This window comes from Salvelinus fontinalis, chromosome 20 (assembly GCF_029448725.1).
Source record: "Salvelinus fontinalis isolate EN_2023a chromosome 20, ASM2944872v1, whole genome shotgun sequence".
Taxonomy (NCBI): Eukaryota; Metazoa; Chordata; class Actinopteri; order Salmoniformes; family Salmonidae; genus Salvelinus; species Salvelinus fontinalis.
The window spans coordinates 7087452-7105381 of NC_074684.1; the positions used below are offsets into that span (position 1 = coordinate 7087452).

The following is a 17930-nucleotide window of genomic DNA, read 5'->3' on the forward strand; positions in this document are numbered from 1 at the left end:
TCCTGATGTAACTTAATTATAGCATTAAAACTCAGACCAAGGCCAATGTAAAAAGTGTCTGTCACATTATAAAAAGTGGAATCAGAAATAAAGTAATGTAGTGACTTATTGACTATGGTCTATTCTATACTATTATAATGTATTCTACCTTATTCTATAAAGTTAAATTTACTTAATTTAATGTATGTTCCGAAAAAAGAACAGTTCTCACATGATACTTTAAGCTCTGTTGGATAAGAAAAAAATGCATAAAGTAAAATTATGGACTCGATTTTGCACCAATGAAAGACATGTAACAGAGCTGGGGCGGGCACTAATTGCAAGGATAAATTATTTTGCATAACTCGGTGTCCTGGGTTTGGAGTTATACATTTTCGACTATTCCATTGGTCCTTATTCCGGTTATTCCGGTATTCCGGTTGAGTGGATTTCAAATTCACTCAACCGGAATACCGGACCGTGTAAAACGAATTTGCCCAATGTCAACGACGACTGGTCCCTATCATGAGAGGCCGGCCAATCCGCTTCATACATTTTGGGGCGTGTTTTTGTTTTCGCCAACTGATTGGTTCTCTTCCAAGCGTATGTCCCTCACATGTTGCGTCCTCTTCACGGGAATCTAGCGTTTCCATTTCACAGATGAATAAAGTATCTGCTGCATTCATCAACGTGGCCTAAAGTTGCTGTCTCATTGAAAGATCAAATAAAAAGTGCAGCTTTTGCGTTTTCTACGTTCTCAGTCTGTTTGACTTCATGAACGTATAACTGCTAGATAGCTAACCTTATCAGTGGCCAGAGGTGTCTGTGTTTAGGGACTCTGGTGTGCGTACTTTGGGGTGAAAGCAGTCATAGTCTCTTCTACCATGGCAGGGATTCTAGCGAGATCGTTATGGAGCAAAAAGGTCAACCACATTCCCGGTGCAGCTTTTCTAGCTAAATGCATTGTTTTATACTTGATTGGCTAGCTAGCTATATAAATTGCTAGCATAGTAGCATGACACAGTAGCTAGTTAGCTAAGTATCGCCACACTTTTGAAAAAAAGTCTAAGCAGTCATGTACGATTATTTCCTTTTTGGCATTGCAACATGTAACGTTAGCTATATTCTGTAGCATGCGGTCAATGCATGATTAACAGGTTGAACGAGTCAACTAGTTAGCGAACTAGCTTCAATGTCACAGTTAGTTAGCTTAGCTAACTAGTTAGCTAGCAGAAAGGTAGGGTTTTGGATCTTAGCTAGCTGGGCAATGGAAACGTAATGTTGAAAATTGATCCTCGTGTGTCCTCTCTTCAGGCACCACTTCGGATGGGTCTCGTGTGTTATTCATCATCATCAGTGGTGAGTTAACATCTTGCAATCGTATAATAACTATATTTATGAGTGGTCGTATATATACTGTAGCTCGCTATCTAAGACTTGTATTAAAATATATGCTCATGCAATTTACACCTGCACAGACATGTTTGACATTGTCGATGACATGTCCATTGTGAGGTTGTCATTTCCCGTCTTCTTGCAGCCCACCACCAAGCTGTTCATTGACGGCAAGTTTGTAGAGTCCAACACCTCAGAATGGCTGGATATTCACAACCCTGTAAGTGTCAATCTTTACACACACTAACAACACACACACACACACATCACAACAGGTGTACACAATGTATAAGCCGGTCGGGTTGGAAGTTGAATATGTCTTGAGGGTGTCATATTTAATCTGTATGATTTGCAAAGTGTAGAAATGAAAGCTTATTCTAACATTCACTATAACTCTGCATCTACTTTAGGGAAACTTGCTGTTGACTTGCTTTTGGCAAGGCAACTATATACGGCTGTTGAATGCGGAATCAGCTACACACCCAGAAGACCATAAATCTCTTCCCTACAAATAATTTAATCTAAATGTTAACCTAAAAATTATTTATGTATTATTTATAATGCTAAAAACCTTGGTAAAAGATAGAAAAGTCCCCCTCAAACATTCAGTCTCACTAAAAAGACCATAATGAAGCGCTGTCTGACTCAACTGCCTATTCTACATGTCATGATATAATGTTGTACCTGTACACAATCAATTTTTATGTTACACCCTCCTGGACAGGCCCCTTATGTAGTGTGTCTCTGTTCACAATGATGTGATTATTTATATATTATCCTTCTTCTCTCCCTACCTCAGGCCACTAACGAGGTGGTGGGTCGCGTGCCCAAAGCCACCCAGACAGAGATGTTAGCTGCAGTAGAGTCCTGCTCCAGGGCCTACGCCTCCTGGGCCGAGACCTCCATCCTCACCCGCCAGCAGATCTTCCTCCGATACCAGCAGCTCATCAAGGAAAACATTGTAAGGAAAGACCCTGGTCTGAAAACGAGCCTTCATAGGAATGGTTCCCAATTCTTTGTTCAATATTATGCCTTTTGAGCTGTATTGAAAGTCGTGATCCAAAGAATAAGCTACAAACATATTTCTTTGCAGCAACTGGGGCCTAAAACATGAATGTTCATCAAAGATGATTGGTTCATTTATTTATTTTCATCTGTGTTTTCAGAAAGAGCTAGCCAGGCTGATCACCCTGGAACAGGGCAAGACTCTGGCTGACGCGGAGGGAGACGTCTTCAGAGGATTGCGTAGGTAGACCAGTCATGCTAAGTAGGCATGGGGAAACGGGAGAAAATGTTTGAACTGATTGAAACCGGGAGATAACAACTTGTCTCTGTAGTCTGTATTGAAGTCTCTGTTCTGCAATCGCTATCTCCTTGCACCACAAATATTTGACCCTCTGCCCACCACTTGTATGTCTTTCACTGCTACTCTTATCTCTACCTCCACATATACTGTTTGACCTTGGCTTTACTCACTGTCTCTCTGCCCCCTAGAGGTGGCAGAGCACGCCTGCAGCATCACCTCCCTGATGCTGGGGGAGACCCTGCCCTCCATCGCCAAAGACATGGATACCTACACCTACCGCCTGCCCATCGGGGTGTGTGCTGGTATTGCCCCCTTCAACTTCCCTGCCATGATCCCTCTGTGGATGTTCCCCATGGGTATGGTGTGTGGCAACACCTACCTGATGAAGCCTTCCGAGCGCGTCCCAGGATGCACCATGCTGCTGGCCAAGCTGCTGCAGGACGCAGGGATGCCCGACGGGACCCTGAACATCATCCATGGACAGCACGCTGGTAAGACCAGGGGGCGTGTGTGTGATGAGTCTTTATAAAACCTGCTATTGAAGTGTGTCCTGTTTCCCAGGATGTAAGGAAAAACCAGGCTATGCTGATCATGTGTGTTAGTTAGTGCCTGAGGTACATTGGTACTCTTTGAGTGTCCTGTCGACCCAGCACTTTATGTTAAGTGAACGCTTAGCTTAATGTGTGTGTAGGTAAATGTGTTTAAGTGCCGTAGGGGGTAGCAGTCCATATAGGAAACACTGTTTGTTTTGTTGCAGGTTTCATTTCCAAGGTGATTACACCGCCATCTTGTGCCCTTAGTACCATGTTGAGGAGTGAAATAACATGACCTTTGACCTCTTTCCGTAGCTGTGAACTTCATCTGTGACCACCCTGCCATCAAGGCCATCAGCTTTGTGGGCTCCAACCAGGCAGGAGAGTACATCTACGAGAGAGGATCCAAGAATGGAAAGAGAGTGCAGTCCAACATGGTAAATATGATAACCGAATAGGGTCTGTGAATAGGGTCAATTGGGGACTAAACGAATGAAGGGAATCCTTAGATGCTTAGGGAAATATGTCTGTCTTAAATTGTCTACAGTGCCCTTAACCATACTGCAAGATGAATAGTTCTACCACATTATCAATCCTGAACCAGTAGATGGCTAAAGTTCCTTGAGTTTCTTATTGCTTAGGTCTGTCTTCGCACATTCCGAAAACGCATGGCAGTAAACCTACCAACCCTTGTATTCTGCCTCGTAGGGAGCTAAGAACCACGGTGTGGTGATGCCTGACGCAAACAAGGAGAACACTCTGAACCAGCTGGTGGGCGCGGCCTTCGGCGCTGCAGGACAGCGTTGTATGGCTCTCTCAACCGCCATTCTCGTAGGCGAGGCTCGTGAATGGCTCCCAGAGCTGGTGGAGCGCTCCAAAGCCCTGCGTGTCAATGCAGGTACAGTGCCTTGCAAAAGTATTCACCCCCTTGACGTTTTTCCTATTTTGTTGCATTACAACCTGTCATTTAAATTGATTTTTATTTGGATTTCATGTAATGGACATACACAAAATAGTCCAAATTGGTGAAGTGAAATGAAAAACAATTACTTGTTTAAAAAAAAAAAAAAAAGAAGTGGTGTGTGCATATGTATTCACCCCCTTTGCTATGAAGCCCCTAAAATAAGATCTGGTGCAACCAATTACCTTCAGAAGTCACATAATTAATTAAAGTCCATGAAAGTCCACCAGTATGGGTATATATCTATATAATACGTACATACATAAATACATACACACCTGTTTTGAAAGATCCCAGAGTCTGCAACACCACTAAGCAAGCGGCACCATGAAGATCAAGGAGCTCTCCAAACAGGTCAGGGACAAAGTTGTGGAGAAGTACAGATCAGGGTTGGGTTATAAAAAATATCAGAAACTTTGAACATCCCACGGAGCACCATTAAATCCATTATTAAAAAATGGAAAGAATATGGCACCACAACAAACCTGCCCACCAAAACTCACAGACCAGGCAAGGAGGCCATTAATCAGAGGCAACTGAGAGACCAATGATAACCCTGAAGGAACTGCAATGCTCCACAGCGGAGATTGGACTATTTGTCCATAGGACTACTTTAAGCCGTACACTCCACAGAGCTGGGGTTTATGAAAGAGTGGCCAGAAAAAAGCCATTGCTTAAAGAAAAAAATAAGCAAACACGTTTGGTGTTTGCCAAAAGGCATGTGGGAGACTCCCCAAACATATGGAAGAAGGTACACTGGTCAGATGAGACAAAAATTTAGCTTTTTGGCCATCAAGGAAGACTCTATGTCTGGCACAAACCCAACACCTCATCACCCCGAGAACACCATCCCCACAGTGAAGCATGGTGGTGGCAGCATCATGCTGTGGGGATGTTTTTCATTGGCAGGGACTGGGAAACGGGTCAGAATTTAAGGAATGATGGATGGTGCTAAATACAGGGAAATTCTTGAGGGAAACTTGTTTCAGTCTTCCAGAGATTTGAGACTGGGACGGAGGTTCACCTTCCAGCTGGACAATGACCCTAAGCATACTGCTAAAGCAACACTTGGGTGGTTTAAGGGGAAACATTTACATGAGTTGGAATGGCCTAGTCAAAGCCCAGACCTCAATCCAATTGAGAATCTGTGGTATGACTTAAAGATTGCTGTACACCAGTGGAACCCATCCTACTTGAAGGAGCTGGAGCAGTTTTGCCTTGAAGAATGGGAAAACATGCCAGTGGCTAGATGTGCCAAGCTTATAGAGACATATTCCATGAGACTTGCAGCTGTAATTTCTGCAAAGGTGTCTCTACAAAGTATTGACTTTGCGGGGGTGAATAGTTATAAACACAAGTTCAGTTTTTTTGTCTTATTTCTTGTTTGTTTCACAATAAAAAATATTTTGCATCTTCAAAGTGGTAGGCATGTTGCGTAAATCAAATGATACAAACCCCCCAAAAATCTATTTTAATTCCAGGTTGTAAGGCAACTAAATAGGAAAAATGCCAAGGGTGAATACTTTCACCAGGCACTGTACCTTTCACTCTTTTACCTAAAGGGACTTTCAATACCCTGTGTGGATATATGATGATTATTTTTTTCCTCAGCAGAACTTCTTACAAATCAAAATGGTTTCCCCCTATGTGTGAGAACATTGATTTAATTAAACATTTCAAATAGTGCATCCAATATGACGACCAGCGCCAGTACGCATAGTGTATGTCATAGAATAGAGTTCTAATTGTGTGTTTTCTTCCTCTCTGTGTGTGTTTAGGTGACCAGCCGGGTGCCGACGTGGGTCCTCTGATCTCCCCTGAAGCCAGGGCCCGTGTTGAAATGTTGATCCAGAGCGGCGTGGACGAGGGAGCTACGCTGCTGCTGGATGGACGCAATGTCCACGTCAAAGGATACGAGAATGGCAACTTTGTAGGGCCCACCATCATCGGCAACGTTACGGTATGGGGGGGGGGGGGGGGGGGCTATAACCGACCTGGCTTTGAACCCAGGTCAGCTGACATCCCTGTATATGTATGTATCTGTGTGTGTGTGTGTGTATATATATATCCAAATACATTTAAACTAAGTTTCACAATTCCTGACATTTAATCCTAGTAAAAAATGTCCTGTCTTAGGTCAGTTAGGATCATCACTTTATTTTAAGAATGTGAAATGTCAGAATAATATTAGAGAGACGCTTTTATTTCTTTCATCACATTCGCAGTGGGTCGGAAGTTTACATACACTCAATTAGTATTTGGTAGCATTGCCTTTAAATTGTTTAACTTGGGTCAAATGTTTCGGGTAGCCTTCCACAAGCTTCCCACAATAAGCTGGGTGAATTTTGGCCCATTCCTCCTGACAGAGCTGGTGTAACTGAGTCAGGTTTGTAGGTCTCCTTGCTCGCACACGCTTTTTCAATTCTGCCCACAAATTTTCTATAGGATTGAGGTCAGGGCTTTGTGATGGCCACTCCAATACTTGACTTTGTTGTCCTTAAGCCATTTTGCCACAACTTTGGAAGTATGCTTGGGGTCATTGTCCATTTGGAAGACCCAAGCTTTAACTTCCTGACTGATGTCTTGAGATGTTGCTTCAATATATCCACATAATTTTTATATCCTCATGATGCCATCTATTTTGTGAAGTGCACCAGTCCCTCCTGCAGCAAAGCACCCCCACAACATGATGCTGCCACCCCCGTGCTTCACGGTTGGGATGGTGTTCTTCAGTTTGCAAGCCTCCCCCTTTTTCCTCCAAACATATTGATGGTCATTATGGCCAAACAGTTCTATTTTTGTTTCATCAGACCAGAGGACATTTCTCCAAAAAGTACGATGTTTCTCCCCATGTGCAGTTGCAAACCGTAGTCTGGCTTTTTTATGGTGGTTTTGGAGCAGTGGCTTCTTCCTTGCTGAGCGGCCTTTCAGGTTATGTCGATATAGGACTCATTTTACTGTGGATATAGATACTTTTGTACCAGTTTCCTCCAGCATCTTCACAAGGTCCTTTGCTATTGTTGTGGGATTGATTTGCACTTTTCGCACCAAAGTACGTTCATCTCTAGGAGACAGAACGCGTCTCCTTCCTGAGCAGTATGATGGCTGCGTGGTCCCATGGTGTTTATACTTGCGTACTATTGTTTTTACAGATGAATGTGGTACCTTCAGGCGTTTGGAAATTGCTCCCAAGGATGAACCAGACTTGTGGAGGTCTGTATTTTCTGAGTTCTTGGCTGATTTCTTTTGATTTTCCCATGATGTCAAGCAAAGAGGAACTGAGTTTGAAGGTAGACCTTGAAATACATCCACAGGTACACCTCCAATTGACTCAAATGATGTCAATTAGCCTATTGGAGGTGTACCTGTGGATGTATTTCAAGGATTGTGCGTTCCTGGTGTATCTTGGGCAGTTGTTGCCATCCTGTACCTGTCCCGCAGGTGTGATGTACCGATCCTGTGCAGGTGTTGTTACACATGGTCTGCCACTGCGAGGACGATCAGCTGTCCGTCCTGTCTCCCTGTAGCGCTGTCTTAGGAGTCTCACAGTACTGACATTGCAATTTATTGCCCTGGCCACATCTGCAGTCCTCATGCCTCCTTGCAGCATGCCTAAGGCACGTTCATGCAGATGAGCAGGGATCTTGGGCATCTTTCTTTTGGTGTTTTTCAGAGTCAGTAGAAAGGCCTCTTTAGTGTCTTACGTTTTCATAACTGTGACCTTAATTGCCTACCATCTGTAAGCTGTTAGTGTCTGAACGACCGTTCCACAGGTGCATGTTCATTAGTTGTTTATGGTTCAATGAACAAGCATGGGGAAACGGTGTTTAAACCCTTTACAATGAAGATCTGTGAAGTTATTTGGATTTTTACGAATTATCTTTGAAAGACAGGGTTTTGAAAGAGACGTTTCTTTTTTGCTGAGTTTATAGAACATTCAGTTTGCAAGAATTGTGTCATTTGAGTTTTGATTGACTGTTAGCACGCTTAGCTAAATCCTAGGTTTCCACATCTACAAACTACACAGGTTACTGTATTTCATAGATCATGTACATTTTGGTGAACCATCTCCACTACACTTGGAAGGGTCATGCATCAATGGAGTATCTCAGAACAACGTTGAAGCTTGGTACTGTGGAAATTACACTTTGACATAAGTAAAAACAAATAAATACAAACGTTTGATATACCAGTGTTAGGTTCTAAAGGAACCTTATAAAATTTCATGGACGCTTAATAAAGCTCAAACCAAGTTTATACCCCCATTGGGTCATACAGCTGCATAAGACAAAAGACATATTCACACAAGCACTGATATTTAACCCTTTCTCCTATGGGGAGTCTCCTACACATCTGAACAGCCAATGCATCTCTGTTGCGTGACAGAACCGTAGTGATATCTGTTCTTCCTCACTTCATCTGACCTCTGCCCCAAAGTGCTCACTCCTCTCCAACTCACGGCTGTTATGTTGACTCGTACCAGACTGTCTTTTTTCCTCCCGTAGGATCCTTGATGGCAATAACATATCCGGACAGAATGTAAACGTTATACATCCCCCTCTCTCCCTGAATACGTATTTCATATTCTCAGAACCCAACACGACAATCTAGGGCTACAAAACCTAGATTAAAAAGTTAGCTAGTTGATCTGGACATTTCTGACAAGTTATAAATAGCTCTCTATGCAATGAATGACATGACGAGGAAAACTGATGATGACTTAATCTCAGGCTTTTTCTCCCCTCCCCAGCCAGCGATGAAGTGCTATACGGAGGAGATCTTTGGGCCGGTGCTGGTGGTTCTGGAGGCTGACACTCTGGATGAAGCCATCTCCCTGGTCAACAACAACCAGTACGGTAACGGAACCGCCATCTTCACCACCAACGGCGCCACCGCCCGCAAGTACACACACGAGGTGGATGTCGGACAGGTGAGCCATAGTTCAGAGACTTCCGGTAGGTGCGTGGGGAAGTAAGACTTGTGTGATTGGCGTCCAACAGTACAAGTATTTCCCATTTAACTTCATTTCTAGATAGATGGGCGACTATGCAGTGATTCATAGCTTGTGGTAACTCTGAGGATAATTTAATGCAACTTTAATTACATTTTAGTTATTTAGCAGATGCTCTTATCCAGAGCGACTTACGGTAGTGAGTGCATACATTTTTAATTCGTACTGGCCCCCCGTGGGAATCGAACCCACAACCCTGGCGTTGTAAATGCCATGCTCTACCAACTGAGCCATACGGGGTCATCTATTGTTTACCACACTATTTTTGTTGTGTATGCAAGTCTTTGTCATGGGTCGTTGAAGGTGTAATTTGTAGGTTAACGTTGGGCTGTATAATTGTGTGTGTTAGGGTTTAATAGCAGGAACCGAGTTACTGAGATAAATTATGGTGAGAAACCAGTAAATGATAAGTAATTTTTATGAACAGTGTAACGTAAAACTTACTATTTAAATGATATGCGATGTCTAAATCTGTCTTTTCTACATCCTTCTCTGCTGGTTCATCTGTGTGTGTGCTGTTTTAGTCTAACGTAGGCCTATTTACTTACAAAAAAGAAATGGCCATAAATTCAATGTGCTGTGTGTGACTGGTTCTCCTACAGTACTATGCCATTGCAAACAGTAAGTAGGCCTATGGGCTAGGCTACATCAGATCAACGGTCAAAAATGATGTCCATAGCCTATACCAGGGGTCGTTTTTCTATTTCATTTTAAAGAAAATATTTGGCCTCCCCAAAGTTTAGGAATTTAGTTTTTGGTAAAAATACTAAAATCACCAGGAATTCAGCTAAAAAATAAATACCTTTTTTTTTTAGAAAATCTTCTCCAAATAATAAAAAGAGACGTGATTGTGTCTCAATAATCAAGGTATCAAATTATGGCAGTTGGTATTTTCAAATACAATCTATTTTTGGGGTAAGTTGTGGTCAGTTTGCAGTGTACAAATGATTAGAATTAAGGTTGGATGTGCCTGACTTCATTAAATTGTTCAACAGCAGTCGACAAGGTTGTTCTGGCTCTGAGGCTTATAATGCGCTAGTGTTGTTAAATAGACAATGCGCCAATCCTATCCAACCTGGCAAGGTATAATTTGATATGGAATCTTTTCTTAATTTATAGACTAATCAACAGTGATAAATAGGCCATGGACATGTGTGTATTTGTTTCTATTTTAATAATTGTCCATTTCATCTTCATACTATCGCATTGCTGTCCCCTTCATACTTATCAATTCATTATCTTATAGCCTACTTTCAGAAAGCCTAAGGTTTTTCATTTAAAAAAATATATATGTTTCAAGGAAAGGTGAAGTATTTGCTCTTGTCTGACATACACCGGTGGCTTTGATTGACAAGTCCATTTATGGGGGGGGGGGGGGGGGGGGGGAGTTCGCTGATTCTCTATTTATTAGGTACACCACACCATTCATGAAAATGGATCACTCCTACAGACACTGAGTCACGTGGCCGTGGCTTGCAATATAAAGCAGGCAGACAGGCATCAAGGCATTCAGTTACTGTTTCGATTGAACGTTAGAATGGGCAGAATTAGTGACGTAAGCAACTTTTAAGCATTTTTGATGTACCAATTCCATCGTATAGGGTGTATGAGTTGAGATATAAAACACCACGAGATTCAAGACTGTGTTTTTCAGCTAAAATGATTGTACAGAATGCTTGCCACCAACAAAATGTTGAATATTTGGGGCATGCAATCATCGCAACTCTGCAGATTTTGTTGTGAGGATACAGAGTCAATAGACAATTTGTTTTGTTATTGCCCTCGGGTAGCCTGTTTCTGGTCTTGGGTTCAAGAATGGCTAAAAATGCATAAAATTGACCCTAGAAATAGCATTGTTGGGAGATCTGGAGAGACCTGGTCAGTCAATTACTAATACTCGTAGTAAAAGTATCTTCAACTCGCAGTCTGTGGATTCGATTAGATTCAAATTGTATGTAAAACATCACAGCGTAGTTGAAAGAGATATATAGATAGATATGGTGCGTCGAAATCCGAAGAGGGTGGCCGGCAGAGATGTGTGGTCTGAGGGTTGGTATATGGGAGTGGAGTTGCTTGGCGGGGGATAGAATGACGGTCAAAGATTTTTTTTAAACGTAACAAAAAGTATGTTTGAATGACACTGAGGGGCGGTATCATTACAGCTAATGCCTGTTTGCCTGAGGCTGATGGCGTGCAGGTGTTTGTACACCTGCATATACACACACACACACACACACTCATTCAAATGCACACTCACATGGAAATAGTGCCATACATGCACTCAAACCTACTCAGTTGGCCTTGCTGTTATGATTTTTGTTGTCCTTTTTAAGTCTTGTTTTTTTTTTTTGCATTGTTTTCCTTTTCTATCATTGGTTCATTTCGTTGGTTGTTGGTGTATTGGACGAGGGATGGGTGGGGTTCTTGGATGGTTGAGGGGCAGCTCTTGGTGAACTGTGGGGGGGGGGGTCTTGGAGTGCTGGTGGCCTGGCGGTTGGGAGTTTGGGCCGGTGGCTGATGGGTCGCTGGTTCGGGTCCCCGTTTTTTGATCTGGTGGGAGATCTGTCGACGTGTCCTTGAGCAAGGCATTGACCCTGGTTGCTTCTGTGTCACTCTAGTTGGGAGTCTGTTAGATGACTGATTTTTTTTTTTATATATTCAATAAAAATACATTTACTTTGAGCATGGTATGATCTTCGGGGTCTAGGGTTTTCCTGAGAATGGTGCGAAAAACAAAACATTTTGTCAGTCAGCGGCAATCCTGCGGGCAAAAACAGCTTGTTGATGAGAGGTTGAAGGAGAATGGCAAGAATCGTGCAAGCTAACAGGCTGGCCACAAACAGACAAATAACGGCACAGACCGGCATCTCACAACTCATCGATCCTTGTCACAGATGGTCAATTGCAGCAGACGACCGCACTGTGTTCCACTCCTATCAGCTAAAAAAGAAGCGGCTCCAGTGTGCATGCGATCACCAACACTGGACAATTGAGGAGTGGGAAAAACGGCCTGGTCCGATGAATCCCAGTTCCTGCCTCATCATGCTGATGGCAGTTAGGATTTGGCATGAGTCAATGGACCCAGTCTAGTGGCGGCGGTGTATCGCGTCAGCATGGACCAACATACCTGTGGAATGTTTCTGACTTGTAGAATCAATGCCCCTGAGAATTCAGGATGTTCTGGGGGCAAAGGTAGATCCGACCCGGTACCAGATGGGAAATATCGTAAGTTTATTTTTGAAGTGTCTGTCCTATATCTGAGAGAGAAAGATCTGTAGTTTGTTGTTTGCACATTTAACCCTTTGTTAGGCACTAAACTACTTCCATAAATACAGTGCATTCAGGAAAGTATTGAGTCCCCTTTACTTTTTCCACATTTTGTTATGCCTTATTCTAAAATGTGTTAAATAGATTTTTTCCCCTCAATCTACACAGAAAATCCACCTTCATGACAAAGCGAATAAAGGTTTAGAATGTTTTGCAAATGTATTAAATATACCTTATTTACGTAAGTATTCAGACCCTTTGCTATGAGACTCAATTGAGCTCCGGTGCATCCTGGTTCCATTGATAATCCTTGATGTTTCTACTTATTGGAGTCCACCTGTGGTAAATGCAATTGATTGGACATGATTTGGAAAGGCACACCTGTCTATATAAGGTCCCACAGTTGACAGTGCATGTCAGAGCAAAAACCAAGCCATGAGGTCGAAGGAATTGTCCGTAGAGCTCCGAGATAGGATTGTGTCGGCACAGAACTGGGGAATGGTACCAAAACATTTCTGCAGCATTGAAGGTCCTCAAGAACTTAGTGGCCTCATCATTCTTAAATTGAAGAAGTTTGGAACCACCAAGACTTTTCATAGAGCTGGCTGCCAGGTCAAACTGAACAATCGTGGGGGAGAAGGGCCTTGGTAAGGCAGGTTACCAAGAACCCGATGGTCACTCTGATAGAGCTCCAGAGTTCCTCTGTGGAAATGGGAGAACCTTCCAGAAAGACAACCACCTCTGCAGCAGTCGACCAAGCAGGCCTTTATGGTAGAGTGGCCAGACGGAAGCCACTCCTCAGTAAAAGGCACATGACAACACGCTTGGAGTTTGCCAAAAGGACTCTGACCATGAGAAGCAATGTTCTTTGGTCTGATGAAACCAATAATAAACTCTTTGGCCTGAATGCCAAGCACCACGTCTGGAGGAAACCTGGCACCATCCCTACGTTGAAGCATGGTGGTGGCAACATCATGCTGTGGGGCTGTTTTTCAGCGGCAGGGACTGCCAGACTAGTCAGGATTGAGGGAAAGATGAACAGAGCAAAGTACAGACAGATCCTTGGGGGGGGGGATTCCTTGCCAATCTGAAACTTCTTAATTTGTATACTAGACTAATATTTAGAGAACATGAATAATAATGATGCTACTAATGATAACGAAGTGTAATAGTGAAGTTTCAGAGAAAAGCCACGTTTTCTTTTGTCTGATATGCGCAAACCCCCCCCTGGCCAACTACCGTAACTTCGATTTCAAGACAGTCACAGCCCTAATCACAACTGGTGAGAGGATATGCTGAGAAAGAAGGGCAAATTAGCAGATATTAGACCCTTAGGCTACAGCATAGCTTCTATACATTTTAATTGCTCACTATATGTGCAGGCTACACACAACCTCTCGACGCAGTTATGGTCGATAACGTTCAATCTCCAGCTCACATTCAGATCTCCAAACTAACGTGTGACACAGGCTGAGAATATAAACTGTTGCTAATCACAAAACGGCTGATGCAGTGTGTCCACGAGCGCTTGAGGAAATGGACATTTGCAAAGCAAGCGCACTGTGGGCCAATTGGTTAGATTTGCGATCAACTGCGATATCTATGGTGCTGAATCTCCGCTGGCCTAGGGCGACTATTAGTTTATCTGATTTATTCAGGGGATAATCTGAGTCGTCACAAACGGGTGATCGTAAAGTAAAAACAACGCTCCCAAATTTCCCCGAAAGCCAGGAGCAAGAGGAGAGAAAAGGGCCAACAAAGCTGTCTGACATCTTTTTCGGGGGAAATATTAAACCCTACTGTGTGTGCGTTTCTCATTTAGATTGGCGTGAACGTGCCCATCCCTGTCCCCCTTCCCATGTTCTCCTTCACCGGCTCCAGAGGTTCCTTCAGGGGCGACACCAACTTCTATGGCAAACAGGTTAGCTCGCAACAACCAGCACAAGCCCACAACTGTTTCTCACCCATCGATTAAAAAAAAAATATATATATATATATATATTTTTTTTTTTTAATCATATGACCATATTGGTCCTAATTAATCGTTTCTGCAGTCAGCTATACAGTATGAGGTGGACATTTTCTAGTGTTGACTGTCTGCTCCTCTTCTCTGTGTTGTCTTTCTACAGGGCATCCAGTTCTACACTCAGATCAAGACTGTTACATCACAGTGGAAGGCCGAAGACGCCACCACGAAGAGCCCAGCCGTTACCATGCCGACCATGGGACGCTAAACGGAATGTGCACTTGTTAATGTGGTGTTCTCTACCTGGCACGACGTTCTACATACTGACTGACATGCGTTAACATTCAGAAGGGGTACGAACAACTGAAAAGTCTATTGCGGTCATGTAATATGTTTTATACAGAGTGTACTATATGAGAAAAGTTTTTGTATTTGAGTTTGACCCTGTTACTGAAATTGCTTCCTGTAGGGTGATGGCAGATTTTAATCTGAAATGTACTGTTACTGTAGCAACAAATCCTCTGTTCAAACACTAGTCATGTGCTGGTGGAATGCAATGGGTGAGAGAAGGCCGGCGGCAGGTAGTCTAGTGGTTAGAGCGTTGGACCAGTAACCGAAAGGTTGCTGGATCGAATCCCTGAGCTGACAAGGTAAAAATCTGTTGGCTGCCTGCCCCTGAGCAGGCCACTGTTCCCCGGTAGGCCGTCATTGTAAATAAGAATTTGTTCTTAACTGACTTGCTTACTTATAAAGGTTACATCTTAAAAATATTTTATTTATTTTTAAGATCTTTCTCAGCTTGCATCCTAACTCTAACTATTAGGAGGGGGACAGCAGGACACCATAGATAAACAGCTTCACCCAGTCTCTTGTGGGCATTAGTGTTCCCAATCTGTGTAACGGAGACACTAGCTAGGTTTCCATCCAATTGGCGATAGATTCATGCAAATATTCTAAAATCTGCATACAATGTGAATTTTCTCACCAGAGATGTTTCCATGAAGTTGACTTGTTGCCGATTTTAAAGGCTGTGTGTTATGACGAGGTGCACATATAAACTTTTGCGGTTAAATTCCCATGTACCGAATCAAAAAATACACTGTAAATTGGTTTCCATCGCATTTAACTCTGATTGTTTTGTCACATCAAATGTTGCATTATATAGCGAATGTTTTGTTTTCGAAATGATAGTTTTCGGATTTGACCATATTAATGACCTATGATTTGATATTCGATAGAGCAGTCCGACTGAGCGGTGGTAGGCAGCAGCAGGCATTCATTCAAACCGCACTTTCCTTCGTTTGCCAGCAGCTTTTCGCAATGCTTGAAGCACAGCTCTGTTTATGACTTCAAATCTATCAACTCCTGAGATTAGGCTGGCAATACTATAGTGCCTATAAGAACATCCAATAGTCAATGGTCTATGAAATACAAATGGTATAGAGAGAAATAGTCCTATAATAACTACAACCTAAAACTTCTTAACTGGGAATATTGAAGACTCATGTTAAAAGGAACCACCAGCTTTAAATGGAAGCCAATTTGATTGTCGCTGACTATTACTTTGTTACATTATAATACAATTACCCATAGAAAATACATCTCACCTGCGTTTATTTTAAAAATGTAAATAAAATAAAATACAATTTATATTGACTCATTTCTGGGAATTTTTTGGGGTGGTAGGCCTATCCCTGGCTGCGCCTCTGCTGGAAACAGCATGCTTTCTTGAGTGGTAGTAGAAGGACCACACAACATATCACGTTATTCCAAGTTTACTGCGATATGATGGTTATTATATTAATATTTGAGCATAAAGGTGTTTCCACTGACATTAATAATATAACTAATTGTACAGATACAAAACATCCCACCTCAACTAGTGTATTTTGTTTTGTCGACATTTGGAAAGTTTACTGACATTTTGCTGTTTCCATGTTTTTTATCTGAAATGTGCATTATTCACATAAGGGTTCATGGAAACCTGGTTAGTGACACTGGGCACATTATTGTTTCTACAAATGTATTTTGTGCTAACCGGTCTCTGTTAGTATTTCAGTGAGTATACATTAGAATAATCCAATTTGTGATGTTAGTGCCGAGACCTCTGCTCCCGAGTGGCGCAGCTGTCTAAGGCACTGTATCACAACTGGCCGTGATTGGGAGTCCCATAGGGCGGTGCACAATTGGCCCAGCGTCGGTAGGGTTTGGCCGGGGTAGGCCGTCATTGTAAATAACTGACCTGCCTAGTTAAATAAAGATTTAAAAAATAAATGATGCAATGATGCACCCTGTTTTACATGGCATAAAGATTTCCATTGAATACTGTTGCTAAAGACACTTCTTCAATGAGCTCTATATATTGCAACTATAACTAAATATTGCTCTCTCAAGCATGAATCTGGGGAAAACATGTTTTGTTGAAGATGTAAATGCAGGTATTTGCGAGTCAGACACCTTTTAGAGCCACCCTTTGATGAGTCGTTAAGCTTTGTGGTCCCTGAAGTTCCTGATTATATGTTCTTTAGGCCACAGAATAACACACGCGACTGGTAGGTTGTATGGATGTTTGCATTTTGTAACTTACATAAACGGAACTTCGTGAACAAGCTTTGACAAGGCTTTGCTGTTGTTAAAGTACAGAATTAGACATGGATGTAAATGTTTATCATAAACATTTGATAACACTAGGTAGTCAGATTACCATGGGGTTTGCAATGTTTTTTTTTGGCTACAGACCTTGCTTTTCTATTCATAAATAGCGGAGTCCTGACCAGGGCCCAGAGATTTTCCTAGCAATCCTAAATCTGATGTCTGGTGGTTATTTTGGTTGTGAAAACCCTTTCACATAGACATTGTGAACAGTAAAGCGGCAGAGTTAAAAACTTTAAGCAGTAAAACTGGTATTTTGCTGCCTAAGAAATTCATATGTTTTGACAGACAGACCATGCTACTTGTTGCAAAATCCCAACAATAGAAATATGCTTCTGCCGTGCTGGCACAAAACTAATTACAGTGAGTTTCCCTTGACTGCATTGAACATGCTGAAAATTGGTATTGTGGGTTGATTGTTTCGTTTCCTCAGCATGTTCATTCTTTCGGGATTAACCTTTATGGTCTTTATTTACATTGTCAGCAAGATTACCTTAATGTATGGAAAACAACAATCTACATGAGAATTATACAGTTTTATTTTGTCAGTGGTTTGACAGATGCCGCGTTCAAACCAACTGGGAACTCGGGGGGGAGGAAAGAAGCTCCGACTGGGAAAAATCGTTTTGAACGGTCAAACAGCTCAGAATTCCAAGAGGGAAATTCTGGCATCTTTCTAGAGCTCTAACTTTTGACCTGAAGATCACCAAAGTCATGATTTTACCTGCTTTTTTTCTTTGAGTTCCCAGTTGTTTTGCCGCATCTTTTTTATATTTTTTAATTAACAAAAAATCAATACAGGAAGTACATGTGGGAACACGAGTATATATAAATAATATACAAAGGACAATTGGGCTTGG

At 42.2% G+C, this 17930-nt stretch overlaps 1 protein-coding gene and 1 non-coding gene across 2 annotated transcripts; one reads left to right on the forward strand and one right to left on the reverse strand.

Moving 5' to 3' along the window:
- The first annotated feature begins 726 nt into the window (after positions 1 to 726).
- LOC129817210 (methylmalonate-semialdehyde dehydrogenase [acylating], mitochondrial-like) lies at positions 727 to 16068 on the forward strand. The gene is made up of 12 exons (XM_055872235.1): positions 727 to 902; positions 1294 to 1338; positions 1520 to 1594; positions 2174 to 2335; positions 2541 to 2619; positions 2869 to 3171; positions 3529 to 3650; positions 3922 to 4111; positions 5953 to 6134; positions 8925 to 9104; positions 14275 to 14373; positions 14582 to 16068. Exons 1-12 carry the CDS (start codon positions 864 to 866, stop codon positions 14684 to 14686), a joined length of 1581 nt encoding a protein of 526 aa, XP_055728210.1. The 5' UTR covers positions 727 to 863; the 3' UTR covers positions 14687 to 16068.
- Positions 9355 to 9425, reverse strand: trnav-uac (transfer RNA valine (anticodon UAC)). The gene has a single exon. It is a non-coding gene; the product is annotated as a tRNA-Val (tRNA).
- Positions 16069 to 17930: the final 1862 nt, after the last annotated feature.

What these genes read in the sequence shown, in the direction of transcription:
- LOC129817210 (XM_055872235.1), top strand. Translation starts at nt 864, where the DNA reads ATGGCAGGGATTCTAGCGAGATCGTTATGGAGCAAAAAG. An exon ending in AGCTCATCAAGGAAAACATT is followed by an intron (nt 2,336 to 2,540) that starts GTAAGGAAAGAC and finishes CTGTGTTTTCAG; the next exon opens with AAAGAGCTAGCCAGGCTGAT. An exon ending in CCAACTTCTATGGCAAACAG is followed by an intron (nt 14,374 to 14,581) that starts GTTAGCTCGCAA and finishes GTCTTTCTACAG; the next exon opens with GGCATCCAGTTCTACACTCA.